The 14,884-nt window shown below is 36.5% G+C and overlaps 1 protein-coding gene across 3 annotated transcripts in view; it reads right to left on the bottom strand.

Moving 5' to 3' along the window:
* Positions 1-1,240: 1,240 nt before the first annotated feature.
* The window catches only part of LOC117405635 (limbic system-associated membrane protein), a 626,316-nt gene continuing 612,672 nt past the window's right edge, over positions 1,241-14,884 (bottom strand). For all 3 annotated transcript variants that reach the window (XM_059028421.1, XM_059028420.1, XM_059028422.1), the window contains one exon: positions 1,241-6,951. In XM_059028421.1, the coding sequence (XP_058884404.1) occupies positions 6,857-6,951 (95 nt within the window). In that variant the 3' untranslated portion in view covers positions 1,241-6,856. The remainder of the gene's footprint in view (positions 6,952-14,884) is intronic.

Genomic DNA, 14,884 nt, shown 5'->3' with positions numbered 1-14,884 from the left:
ACTGTACCCTCTAGTTGTTTCATGTCAAGTCAGCAGCAGTTGTATGATGGCTCGTGCAAAAATCCCATCTGTCTTCAATGTGCCCGTCATGTGTCCAAATTGCATCTGAGCAGTGAAACTGCTCTGAAATATTTGAATAGTACTTAATTCACTTTTTTTGTGAATAGTAGTTACTGTTCATAAGTAAATACCCTAATTTGGGTGGACACACAAAGCCATTTTTAAATGTGTTAATATATATTGGTATTGAAGGTTGTATTAAACAAAAGTATATCCTATACTGACTAAATTATGATGTGTGCATTGGGTAACTAAATAGCAGTAGTTGCAAATTGTATAGCCCAAATTAGACACATGTTTTGGTGAGGAGTCTTTGTCAATGTTTTATTAAAACATGACATATAAAGATATAGTTGCTTGTTAGTCCTACTGTATTTCTTACAATTGACTGTTTAAAGTTATGAAAGAACAAGCAACAATGATATGCTCAATGACCTACGAGCCTGCCTTTGTTCTGTACTAACAGTCTAAACTTTACAATGATAGGACATGTCTTGGTTTAAGCTGGTATAAAAATAATCCGGGAGGAGGGCTTTGATTTTTGATTAATAATATGTTCTCTTGCATTGGTTTCTCCTTCTCCAACATTATTTATAACACTTTTGTCTATCAATATTTGTTTAGTAAAGAAACATAATGCTCCAGCCTTATTCTTTTTGTTTCTAAATTACTTTATTCCCATAATAATAAATGCTAATTTGGCATGGCTGTTTTTCCCTTCCCACACAATCACTGTTTTGGCTTCTGTAGATGCAAACCTCACTCTAAGCACAGCTGAGCCCCAGCCTGATAATGGAGTGGGATGCTTTTGCTGGTACTGTGTTGGTATTTCTCCACAAATGTGATATATACAAAGAGCACACATGTAAAATTAATCTATTTGATGCCAACACTAAGTTATAATGCTCAGTGTGTATGCCCAAGAAAATGACCAAATATGTTTGGTTAAGTATAAGTTAGGGACAATACTATCTGTGTGTGTTTCAGTGTGATTGACGAGTGATGACATTTAAAATCAATGGGGTCAACACAATTTGATGCTGCCATGGGCAAGTGTTATTCCTATAGCTCTTAAGTGCTGGTATTTCTAGAGGGAATCTAATTTTTAAAAACGAATTAAATGCAAAACATGCATTTCTATTGCTGCAAAAAAGGAAAAAGAATCACACCATTCATTGAAAACTTTTGTTTAAATTTATTTATGTTAGCAAACCCAAAGCAACACAAGCCTGTGGAAAGCAGTGAGAATAGAACCAAAATCCTCTCACTGGAGTAAAGTTTAGAATCACACACAAAATATACATAGGAATCAGCAACACACTTTTACAAAGTGGACCTTTTATTAGCAGCTGTACAGAGAAATGTAGTTTCCTAGAGTTCTGAGCTAGGGGGTAGGTCTGAAAGGATGTGGGTTCATTCGACCTGGTAGAAATTCACAATGGAAAGCAAGAGAAAGTTGAAAATGGCTAAGGTTAGATATCTGTGGAGGTCACCTATTTCCTGATTGCATTTGTAACATTTGGGAAGTCCACCATGAAGGCCTCAGTGCTTGTTAGAAAGCAGATGAGAAGGGATGCTTTTATAGATGACCCCTCTGACAGTTCATTTTAGAAGTTCACCAGTAATGGCATTCCATGCTCTTGTGTCCTTGAGGCCCTTCCATAAAATACAAAAATGGATTCAAAGAGTTCTAGCAGTTTAGTGTGGTTTCACATTTGTTAGAATTGGCTAAAACTTCATCGAATTATATGAGGAGTATCGTTTGATTTGTATGATTTACTGTACCATATACTCCTATTAGTGCTTACTGCATGTTGTTCATACTAGCTCCTTGTGTTTGCTAATTCTGAACTAAAGTACCTATAGGGTTTAGTTAATGACCTCTTATAACCATGTACAGAAACTATGAGGGACCACGTACTTATTGGGCTTGGTTGTTGTAATGAGAATGTCCTACCCTTTCAAGCAGATTCATTTATCCCAAACAAAAAGAAAAGAGAAAGAAAAAGGGAATAACACCAGCTCCAGTCAGCCTACTAAAATTACCCCATATGCTTATTAATACCACTTGCATTTATTTATTTATAGCATGCTCCGGATATCAACATTTTTATAGGTCAGCTATCCATCCTGCTATACACAATTATTTCTACAGAACAAACTCATCATCACAGAACATCTTACAGAAACTGTGCAAACGATGTTGGGACATAATCAGGGTTGCCAAAAAAACAGCACTACATGAACTGGCTGCTGTGAATATCTAGGAGGCAGCAGCAGCATCTAGAAGCGGAATTGCTACTGAATAAAAGCCTTGTCATTACCTCGATAGCTCCACTTCTACAGAGATTGTCATAGGTTTTAACTGGCAGAGCAGGTAACCAGGTGAGGATTGACCAGTGTGCCAAAAGATGACAATGGCTTCTTTCGATTTTCTACGGTCCATTAGTGATACTAGATTGAGGCTGTGCAGCCTATGTATCCTATCAATGTATCCCTATTAGAACATTATTTGTCGGTTACCCTTCCACTGAGAAATGTAAATAGTCCTGACAAAAAAACAAGAAAAACATAATCCCAGACATTACATGTCATGGTTGCTTTTGGATTTTCGGAACACTAAATTGAAGTGAGTCAAGGGACTAGGTCAGCTAGCAGTCTGTGGAGTCACAGATTTGGATCACATTTGATGCGCTAGTGTTACAGCGGGCATATAACGTTTTAAAGAACCCTGCTAGAGCTGGAAGCTGATTGGCCGATGGCACAGAATAGTTTTCTGTTAAAACTGTATCTTTCCATTTCAGGCAGGAGCATTTTACAAAGAATGCCTTCCACCAAAATCTTCAGATTTATTACTTCAGTAATGAAAATATTTTAATTTAATTCCTTAAAGTTATTTAAAGAAAAGGGGAGATGTTAAATTTTTTACTAAACAGGTACGACCCCAGAGTAATTAAATCAAAAGCAGTAAAAAAAAAACCAAAAAACTGATTGTGTGTCTTTCATGCAACTGCAAGTGAATCCATTGTATATTCTTAACACTCTACAACAATGGCAACAGATTGCTATTCCATGGTTACATAGCCAGTGATCACCTGGTTTTGTACTAATTCAAGATGTGTTTCAGTAGAATGGTTCTTAACACCCTTAAAACGTATGTAGAGCTGTTTTTTGTGCCTATGTCCCATTACCATTATCAATTAAAAGCTTTACGTCAATCACATATGCTATGCATAGCTCAACTGAATGAAACTTAGACTTAAACCCACTATCACAGCTCAGTAAAACGGTAATTCAGATTAGAATAGTCATATTTCATTTTTGTAATACAGCGAATATATTTTCTATTACCTGTTGTTTTTTTCACAGTCACCTTGTGATTCATACCTGGGAAGAAACCAAGTAAAATTGAGTGGCAGCTGGTCACAACCCATTCAGTAAAAATGATGCAGCTTGTTTCCTGGGTATTTATTCCTCTCTACAGCCATTGTATTAGAATAGGCTGGTGTATTTTTGTATTTGTTACAACACCAGAACACTGGAAAAGGTAGCTTTGCAATGTGGGTCTCTATTCCAAAAGCATCAGCTTACCGGACAATTCATATGAATACAATGCATGTAATGCTTTATGAATACAGCAGCCTTTGTACATTTGTTGTAAAATTATCTGTGAATCTTTAAACCCCAGCAAGAAACAAAGGCAGTATCCAAAGTAACAAACATTTAAACAACAATCCATTTAAATGGACGCAACAAGAAGCTTTGTAATTATATTCCTTAATTTTGCCACACAATCATGCTAGATACTGGTACTTGTTTTTTTCAAAGAAAATGAATTGGTTAAGAATGAAGCGGAATTTAAGATTTGGAATTAATTAACCGAGGATTCTACAATTGGTCACACATTTTAAGAGTTGCAGAACCTTCTATGACCATCTTTTCTTTGAACATCATTCAGGTTCATGACAATATCATCTATATAGGAAACTTTAGGTTTGGGGTTTCTTTACAGTGTAGATGCAAAAACATTGTCATTCAAGTTATTTTTCAGGTGAGTTCAAATAAATTAGCTTTGGGGAACTGTAACATTGAAGATCCAGAGAAATAAATGTGCAATAAGTCAACATTTTCACTTTGAAAAAATTAATTTTGGAAAACTGAAATATGGACATTTGTCAGAAAAAAAAAGGTTTTGCTAGACTATGGAGCCACCCCTGTTAAGAACCCATATACTGTATGGAGTACACACACACACACACACACACACATATATATATGTGCGTGTGTGTGTGTACTCCATACAGTATATATATATATATATATAAACAGATCATGTATTTAGATCTGTCATAAATTATTGAGCCATGCTGCTCCATAACCTTCTGAATAGCCTTTGTCCTAATATTCCCTGAAATAACTTTGTTTTTGTTATAAAATAATTGATAGATACTCATCACAGGTTGAATCTGTGAGTAGTTTTCACATACAGTAAGAGAAAAGGCTCTATATTAATCTATGTAACTGATATAAAAAGTAAAATGTAGGTCAAAAAACACAGCTGTGATATACTAAGTAATTATAATGATTCTATGCATTCAGAGCAATACACCTGAACTGTTCAAACAATGTCTTACAATATTTTCCATATTCTTAAGGTTACAGGAAAACACATTTGCACCTTTAAGTTTATTCACTCTTTTGAGTGATTGTTTGTGAACACCAACTGGTAACCAAGCAGAAAGATAGCATTCTGAATTATAACAGAGGTATGTCAATGACATTCATTTACAGTATGTGGTCCATGTACTTTTTTGTCAAGGGCACTGCCAAATTTACCCCTGTTCTTTGGCATATATGTAATCAAATGTAAAGATATAGCACCCTAATACATCTCTGCATTAGGAGAAACACAAAGTTAATTCGAATGGATACAGATATACTATACTGTATAACTTTGAATTATTTTACGATGCCATAGAAGTGGGTCACAGAGCAGTGCTGTCATTTTTGATTGTAGAAAACATTAGTATCAATATACAGGTCATAATGCTTGTTTGGGATTTAATCAACTCGTTTTCATGTTAAATGTGGAGTCTTACAGACACGTGAGGCACCAAAACATTATTAAAAAAAAATAAAAATAAAAACCTGCTAAGCCTATCCGTTCTAAGGGTAATGGGAAATAAAGGAGGGGGATTTGTAAAGGTACAAGTTTTACAGTTTTAATAAAAAAAAAACAAATGTTCATCTTCCCATTAGTAACATTAATATACGGTGCAAAATATGCTACCATCATGGTCCACTACTGGTTCAGCATCAGCAACATACTATGCTAACTCAAAACATGAAACATAATAAATCTTTTTTAACATGGACATTGGACTCAAGTATATACATTACAAAATAACCAAAAAAAAGGACACTGTGTTAAGATTTTCCATTTCTTTTCTAACACATTCTGAAAGTACAGGTCCCGAAACACTTAATTATTTTCATCAACAGGTTCATCCCATAAAGGCCAGCTCTCTGTGTATTCCCCAAGCTGGCAGCATTGTATGATTTTAGTGGAACAGCAAATATGGCAGGTGATTTCTGTAGCTACTTCCATTGTGCTGGAAAGTTTTGTGTAGCATATATTTAGCTTTTATCTAATCCTACTACCTACAGCAAATATTTTTCTAACAGGTCATAATGTTCTCTAAGAAAAATATGTTTATACAAATTATTTATATATACAGTTTTTTTTTTATTATAAGCCCTCTTCTAATGAAAGAATGCCGTTCTAGTGACAGGACAAGCTTTGTGCACTTAAAGTATGCATCAATCAGCTGGTCTCATGCTCATCAATGTACTATAAATTAATCAAAACTACAGAAGCAGTGGCCTCATGCACCCAAGCACAGAGCTTCAACCAAGAAGGCCTTTGAGAAGTGAGAAACTACTTAACAAGCACCATCCGTGAGATCATATATCCAACATATGTACAACTATTTAAAACTGGATGTACTGATAGGCTAATATGTCTCTGTGTGTGTCTATATATATATATATATATATATATATATATATATATATATATATATATATATATATGCCCAGAGACTTATGTTCAACTAGTACCATCTAAAAACTAAGGGAAAACGCTTTGATGTTATCCTGTACAGTACACAAGGGTAAATATATGTATTTTTGTTTAACTTCTCACTTGCTTGATCTATAAACTGCACACACCAATTTTCCCCGCTGCAGCACAGTTCAGAAGACCACAACAAAGATGTATTTCTATAGCATTTTCAACATTGTGATGTTTAATCAGTCATTCATTAGCAAGGCTATGAACCGCATCTCTTACTGTGGAAATGTTCACTTCCCTTAAATAACTTAAAAAATGTGCAATTTGCTCAAAGCTAGTTTTATAACCGCACCACAATAAAATGAAAACGCTTTAAAATCTTTTGCCTTGCTGTTACGGTGATGTATTTGACTTGAAATCACTGCCATATTTGTGTTAACTAAACACGATTGTTGGTTTTATTCTTTTACTTTTAATGAAACTATTCACTCCAAAACATACTCAAAAAGGGTTATGAACTTACTCATCTGCAAATAACGGGGGGATTAACACAATAATTAAACTTTATAAGCAAGTTTGTTTGTTTATTAAGTAGCCTTTGTTCATCTAAAAGATTATTTTAATAGAATAGAATTATTCTTTTTTTTTGCGCCACAGCGCAGCAGGTTGTTGTAATACAAACAGTCTGAATGTAATCCTGTATGATGCTGCGAGGCGTTTTCATTAACACTTGAAGAGAAGGCAGGTGATGGACGCCAATAGAAGCCACAGTGACTGGGTGAGGCAGGTTGAGCCATTATCCTTCACTGTGCCTGGTCCTGGGAGAAGAGAGAGAAACACAATATATTGAATTTTATTAATTTCATTATTTTCTCCTGATTAATAAAGTTTTATTAGCACTGACTTATTGGGATTTTTGGATAACACACAGCTGCATCAACTGTATCAGTGTTTTAATTGACACACATGGAAAATATGGGGAGGGTCAAAAAACATATTCAGAATTTACAATATCGCAGCAGTATTTCAAACGATCAATATAGTTCCCAGCTTTTTTGCAACCAGTGGCACTGGAGCAATGTTTAAAGTGGGGGTGCTGAAAGCCATTGAACAAAACTGTACCCCCTGTATATGATGGAAGCCATGCAAAGCCAGAGGGTGCTGCCACACCTCCAGCACCCCTAGTACAAGCGCCACTGGTTGCAACAAATGATTTTCGTTTCGGAGACAGTTACACAGCACACGCTTCTTATAAGACAAAAGAGTGGACTTCACTGCGAGGTGGCATCTCGTGCATACAGACGCATACAGACAGTGTGTGTATACTGTAATAAAAATCCGTAACGCGATAAGAATGAGCCTTCAGTTGATTCAGGGCCAAACAATCTGCCAATTGTTAACTAACAGGTCTCTGTGGGCCAGAGAATCTCAGGGTGGAACTACTCTGTCTCTACCCAGTTAGCCCCGCCTCGTCCCACTCCATGGCCAATCACCAGCAGCCCCTCCTACTCCAAGCGTTCCTGCACTTCACAGACCTCACATACGTTCCAATATTATCTTTTTTTTTATTTGGGTTCCGGGTGCCAGGTTCATTAAAGCAGAACGTTTGTTATAATGAAGGGCATTATAGCGAGGGTGTACTGTATTACTAAACCTTTCACTAGTGTTTTAGACCCCAGTAAATGACATACACAATAAACACACACTGTGCACAATACTTTAAGTATACAGCTTTTTTTGTAAGCAAATTGTTTACATTTACACTACTTTCATATTCCAGTTCGTAAAATTCACACATAACATCCTTAGTGAAAATCTGCAACAGATCTTAAATGTCAACATGTATATGTGAAGGCCCTTTTTACAAGCATTCAGCATTCCATACTATTCAATACACTAATACACAAGTAATTACATAGCTATGGCACGGCTTCATTGGCATTATTTGGGATTTACAATAATTCTGAATATATCTGCTCTACTGGGAATTTCTAAACGCAGGACTAGTGCTGTTGTATGATGCAAGTCGATGAGAGATTGCAATTATCCTGTACTAGTTGATTACTTCACCTTTTAGAAACGTTAGTGCCAGCTACATTGTAGAGCACTGTATATCACCACTGCAGAGAGCTGTGCAGACATCCTGAGTAACATGGATTATATATACTAGTTCCTGACTGTGTGTTATAGAACATGTGGACATGGTCTGAAGCATTTGACTACTAAAATAAGTGTGCTCTGTGCTTGTACCCGCAATTATGCTGTCTACCGGCCTAGATTACCAGCATGCCCACTGTTGTGTAACCCACAACAGGGCCTTGGTAGCGGCCCAAGAATCTTGTTGCTCCCCCGTGCCAAGTTTCATTGTTCATTGCTTTTTTTTCCCACAGCATCATTACAAAGTGGCTTGCTGACTTTTTTAATTCACCCTAGTTCACCTATTATTGATTGCGTTCATTTTGGCAAAACATTTGTCACAGTGCGCCTTACATTTTTAAAGAAACATTTATATCCAGTCCAGACAGATCTGGCACTTCCTCCAGAACTAGAGTGAGCCAAGACGGTATTGGCAAAAATGCTGTGCAGAACCACCTGCTGCTGTTGTGCCTCCTCTCTGCAGCTCTGCTCTGCCAGTGTGACATCTCAGTTCCAGTTCAGCAAAGCACCACCTCATTCACGCATCCTTATTAAAATTCCACTCAGGCGCCTGTCTGTGTCCAGACAGGAACCCCCTTGGGAACTGTTAATCACAACACTAGAATCAATAAAACATGGAACCAATCACCAGGGATCTCTGCTCCTTATCTGGACAGGGGGCAATTATTTATTCTTTAATGGGGAACCATTTCAATGTGACACCGGTGGCATTTTGCCAAGATAGAAACTGTTTGATTTAAAGATTTGAATGCATTTTTTTCTGCGTGGTGAATTGTTTAGGGGTTATTTATGAAGGCTGTTGAAAGACCAACAGCCATTATTCAGCTGGTGAATTAATAGCATCACTTCACAACCCAGATAACCTGAAAGGGTTTTATGACGCATATATTTTTGGTACAGCAGTTCAAATATTTTCCCTAAAGCTACAAAGGGGGACTGATAAAACAATATAGTATTGTGTGTTTTTATGAGCAGCTACACTAACTGGGTAACAGGTATGTTTGCCACTAGGTAGACTTTTATTGCTTTATATCATTATCCTTCATTTTATCTAAACTAAACTAACGCATCTACCTCAACAGACTCAGAACATGTAACCACAATAATTTGATAACAACTCAAGTATGACAACATTTTGCAGATAATAGTAAAGCTGTTTTTTATTTTTTTACATTATTATTAACATTAGCTGAAGAAGGACGCACAAGTGTTGTTCTTGTTCCAGCATATTTCAAAATTGTTAATAATAATTACATTCAGCTGTCCAGATAAGTTGCGTATATCTGCTGTTTTTACACATTAAAACATACATTTAAATTTAGTGCGTAAAAATATGCATAGCAATTTTGCTGCACAGATTTTCTGACTCCCGCCTCCCCTAAAACGTCCACTAACAACCACAGCTCCCAGAATACAATGTCTTCAGTTACTAGGAAACGGTGCACATGAAAAACAACCCAACAAACATGATCCAATCTGGCTAGCCCTGTTGTCTTTGCAGCCAATCACAGTAAGAATAAAAAAAATTCAAAGCTACAAAGGTTGAAGTGTAAACACCCCAGTCCAGCTACAAATCCAACTGCAACCATCGTCAGAGGCAAGCGCCAAAAAAAGGTGCTGATAATGTGTCACTGTTTTATAACTTATTAATGCATTTCCTTATTTTATTTATCTGTATGTTCACTGAGTTTTAATGTTAAAATATAAGTAACATCATTAATTTGTAGTCACTGGAATACTGTACCTCATATAAAAATGTGCAGAGCTGTTACAGAACCTTGTAGAACACACGCGTGGTTGTACCTAGTTCAAAGTAATATTGCAGTTAAAATGGAAGGCTCTTTTTTAATGCCTCCCCTGTTACCATTAAAGATTGCACAGTATTTATCAAGATTACTCATGACTTCAAGGCAATGTTGCATTTTACCCCCTGAAAATCTATTTTACACTCTCAGTGTTAAAATTAGAGGGTAAGTTACTCCCACACCCAACACCTTATCTGGAGCGCTGATTACATGAATTAATTTAGCAGAGTAGGTGACACAATGCCAAATTTTAAAATTAACTATGACTGTGCAGACTGGGGTTATTTGCTTGATGATTCAAATATTAACCTTGTGATTTCTGAGCAATCCCCACTTAGCGCAAATACAGAACAAAAAACTGTAAAGGCTATACCTAGTTCAAATCCATTTTAAATGTGTTTTTTATGGATTTGCTTGTTGTACTGCAACATATTTGATTGTCTAACTAAGCTGCTGTACAAAGTAGGAAGATTGAGCTTTGAGGTCACCTACTACAATGGCAGCTCTGCTTAAACATGGCTGTGACAGTCTATGCGGTTTATAACATCTAAACCCTCAACTGAGTGTCTGCACGCGGGTCAATATGAAAAGGGTTTACATTTAATCAATTATTGGTGGCTTGTCAGTGGGAAAAAAGGGTTGATTAACCTACACAGTGAGCAAGACATGTCATAAAAACACATAGGTTCTGTTTTGGAAAGTGTCTAGTTTATTGATAGGTTTCCGGCAAAATAGGATATACTGCAGTAATACTGTGTTCGTCCAGATCATTTAAGTTTAAATACATTTATATATTATATATATAAAATGGGTATAATTACTCTATCATGATTGGTCAAAACAGGTCACATGGGGGTGTAGCTATTACAGTATATCCCCATGGGTAAGCACTGGTGTTCATCCATACGCCACTAGAATTTTGAAGAAAAAAAAACAGCAGACAGATTGGAAATTATCGCAATAAACATGACTGACGAGATTTATGTACATGTTGACCTTTTGGGAAACTGAATTGTACATGAGATATTGAATGAGTCTGAATCGGACACCAATGATTAATTAAAGTAGTGAAAAAAAGCAAAAATAAGTATTCAGATCAATTCAAAACTCGACATTCTGATCGCTCTGCTCCTTCTCCCTGAACTACAGCGTTTCCCTATCCCATTCTGAAAATAAACAGTTTAAAAACAAATATCTTAAACATTCAGGTTTTTTTAAAAGATTTGGGTCGCTTTTAAAAGAGACTTCCGTGGTTAAATGGATGATTTGTTGACGCTGCTCCCGTCTATGTCCATTCTTCTCTGGTCGGTTGCATCTCATGCTCTGACTGCTGTGTGATCTGATGCAGAATATTTATGAATGCATTGCGACAATTCCTGCCGTACCTTTCTCTCCACATTGATTTGTCCAGGGATGATGGTGTCATCTCTTCTGCTGTGCACTGCATTGTTTTAAATTGTTTCTTAACACGGGCCCAGTAATTCTCCACGTTGTCCAGTCGTAAACTGCAAAGTCAGTTTGATAAGTTTCCATAATGAAAATAACGTCTTTCTCGCCACTGTGAAGCAGAAGCACAAATCTGGTATGGATGTCTCCTGCCACTATAACAATGGACGATTAAAAAAAAAAAAACAGCACTGTCACCTGATACTGTTGCAGGTCTTCTGAAGAAGGGTTTGTGCTGTGTCATGATGAAAATGGCCAGTGATATTTTACTTAAAAATGTAATGAACAAAACAAGAATTACAAGAAGTATAACGAATCAAATAAAGAAAAATGACACTTTCAAGGCAATGTTCAATTCAACATCTATAAATCGCGTTTTTTAAATGTATCCATTTTTGGTTTAATTTTTTTTAAGTAATATAGAACTATTTTTTTCTTAGCTCAGTTTTAGGCAGAAGGATATTTAATAAAAATGACTTTTTTGCTAATTAAAAAAAACGTTTTTTTTTTTTTTTCAATTTAGTTAACCCATTTTCTAAGCGTAATAAGGCATTTCAGGGTGTGTTACAACACAAATGACCACTTCCCAGGCGGAACGCACCTGGGCTGGGGCGCGGTGACATTGCAGTACAACCTTGGTTTTACTTCATACTCTCGTGAGTTTGGTTTATGTCTTTTAGTACTTGAAGGATTTATTCTTCTAATCTTGATTTTTACAAGCAACTGTCTAAACATTTATTGCATACAACTCAGTGCTATAATGTTGAACTAAATAGAATGCTGTACACACCTCTACAACAACATATACGAATACATGAACATGCAAGTCAAATATAAACGGCCATACAAACCCTGGCTAAAAAACAAAGGGCCTGACCTTGAGCTGCAATTCCTTCTTGGATTATGACCTGGGTAATGCAAATCCTTGTGCTTTTCACTCCACAAAATAATTACCTTAATAATTCCCTCTGAACCATGCATATATTACAGGGTGCTCACTGCTTCATTTTTTTAAAATAAAAACTACCTCTACTGTGCTAAATTCTGCAGGATAAAATACTGTACACATATCATTGCTTTCTGTTTGAGCCACATCTACATTTTCATTGTTACAAGCTACAGACCAACGCCCTACCCAGAAGAGGTGACTCAGACTCTTAATTAAAAATCCACTGCTGTCTGCACTGAAACAATGGTTTAGGAAGGCTTCAGCACCACCTAGTGTATAAGAGCAGTAACACAGTGGTCTACTTGATGCTCACTAATGGGGGACAAAATTAATTATCTTACTACTAAATCCAAGATTTTTATATATATTCTTCCACATAGTAAACATGCAAATGTAAGTCACCAACTGAGTTTAAACTAATTACCCTAAATGTTTGTCCACTTGACCTGTTTGAAGATCAACATAGAAAAAGAAACACAAACCACTTCATCTTTACATTTTTCAACATTTGTCAATAATATTTATTATTTTATTTTGTACAATTATGTGTACCGGTACTTAATATCTATATAGCAACAGCATTACAGGAGACAGTTGACACAGATACAGAAAAGGGTGCTCCTGTCTGGCAAACCTCTTAGACTTCTTCAAAGATGTCACTGCAAGGATGGACACAGAAAGAGCCTATGGCATTATGTACTCGGACGGCCAAAAAACCTTTGACAAAGTGCCACATGAAAGGCTAATCCTCAAGATGCAATCTCTGAGATTTCAAGAACATAGTTACAAACCTGGTTAAAGCATAGGAAGCAGAGAGTACTTGTAAGAGGGGAACCTCTAACTAGGGTCATGCAGTCAGTGAGGTGCCGCAGGATTCTGTTCTTGGACCCTTGCTATTTCTTATCAGTGGATTTAGATCAGGGGATAATTCACAAAGCCGTTAAATTTGCAGACGACACAAAGCTTGCAGGAGTGGCCAATACCCAGGAAATCCAATCCAATAGAGAACTGGACTGAAACATGTGCACTAGTGAGACTGCACTTAGAATACTGTGTCCAGTTCTGGTCACCACAGCACCAAAGGGACATTGTGGCCCTAGCTAGAGTCCAAAGAAGAGGAACCACACTAACCTCAGGGCTTAAAGGACTGAGCTACGAAGAACTGAATCTCTTTATCCTGGAACAAAGAAGAATTAGGGCGGGGGCATGATTGAAGTCTTTCAAATCTTCAAAGGAGTTCTTATAGTAACAAACAAGTAACTTCTGTTCTAGAATCATTTTTTGTTGTTTCTTGTGTATTTATAATGGATGCTAATTATAGTTAATAAAGGAAATCTTTATTTTATGAATACAGAATTATTACATACAATGTGGTCTATATAGGAAAAGGCTGTAGTGAAAGTGACCAGCAGAGATCTTCCATTACATTGCTGTGAGCTACAGCATGTGTCCTGAGAAAGAACACATGCCAGAAAACTGAAGGCACAGTTTGATTTTTTTCTGTACTTTTGATCCAGTTAGAAAACTGCCAGGAATTAATCTCATGAGAACTAGTTATTTAAGGTTTACAATGGAAAAATAAATAAAGCCATTAAAAATAACAATACAGTATGTGCATTACTATTGTGCACAATGCCTGCAATGCTTGAATGATTTTCTTTGCAACGGCTGCCCTCTGCTGGGAAAACTAGCTCACTGCATGTGTTTAGTATTGGAAGTGACACGTTACAATGTATCATATTTTTTAAAAATAAAGCTGATAAAAACAATTAGCGCAAAATATTTAAACAGTATATATATATGTTATGGACCGCTGCTGAAATCAGGCAGTTACCGTAATGCCCGGGCAGTTGGCAAAGTGTCCAGCTGTGGTGGGCAGATGTCGAATTAGCTTTGAATTTAATGTAATTTCGGCATCTGCCCTGGTTGGTTAACTGCCCACAGCCACCCAGGCGAAAAAAGTTTTTTAACAGACACAGTACAATACAAATAGAGAGTGAATTACCTTTGTTGCCTTTAAACGCAAAAGCGCACCGCCACCAAGCCACCCATTGCAATGTTTATTTAAATAACTGAAATACTTTCTGACAACGTTATAGCAACGGAACTAAACAAAATATCAATGCACAGTTTATTTTCTTCATGAGTTAGATATAGAGGTTAGAGAAAGTGGCGTGGGGTGGGGGGGTGGGAGCCCAGCATAAAATGCAACAATGTTTTATTTTATTCTTATTGCAGAAATACAATACAAATTTCTCAGTAGAGTTGTGTTGTTTGAATGAGAGATCATTCAATATCAGCAAGAGACTAATAATCACAGTTAAGTTTAAACGTGTAAAAGCCACCCAGTTAAATATAGTTACCTGAAACTCAGGAAGAACGCAGTGCCAAAAC

The sequence above is a fragment of the Acipenser ruthenus genome, chromosome 8 (assembly GCF_902713425.1).
Source record: "Acipenser ruthenus chromosome 8, fAciRut3.2 maternal haplotype, whole genome shotgun sequence".
Lineage (NCBI taxonomy): Eukaryota > Metazoa > Chordata > Actinopteri > Acipenseriformes > Acipenseridae > Acipenser > Acipenser ruthenus.
The sequence above is the reverse complement of the archived record's forward strand: the minus strand, read 5'-3'. Positions and strand labels throughout refer to the sequence as shown.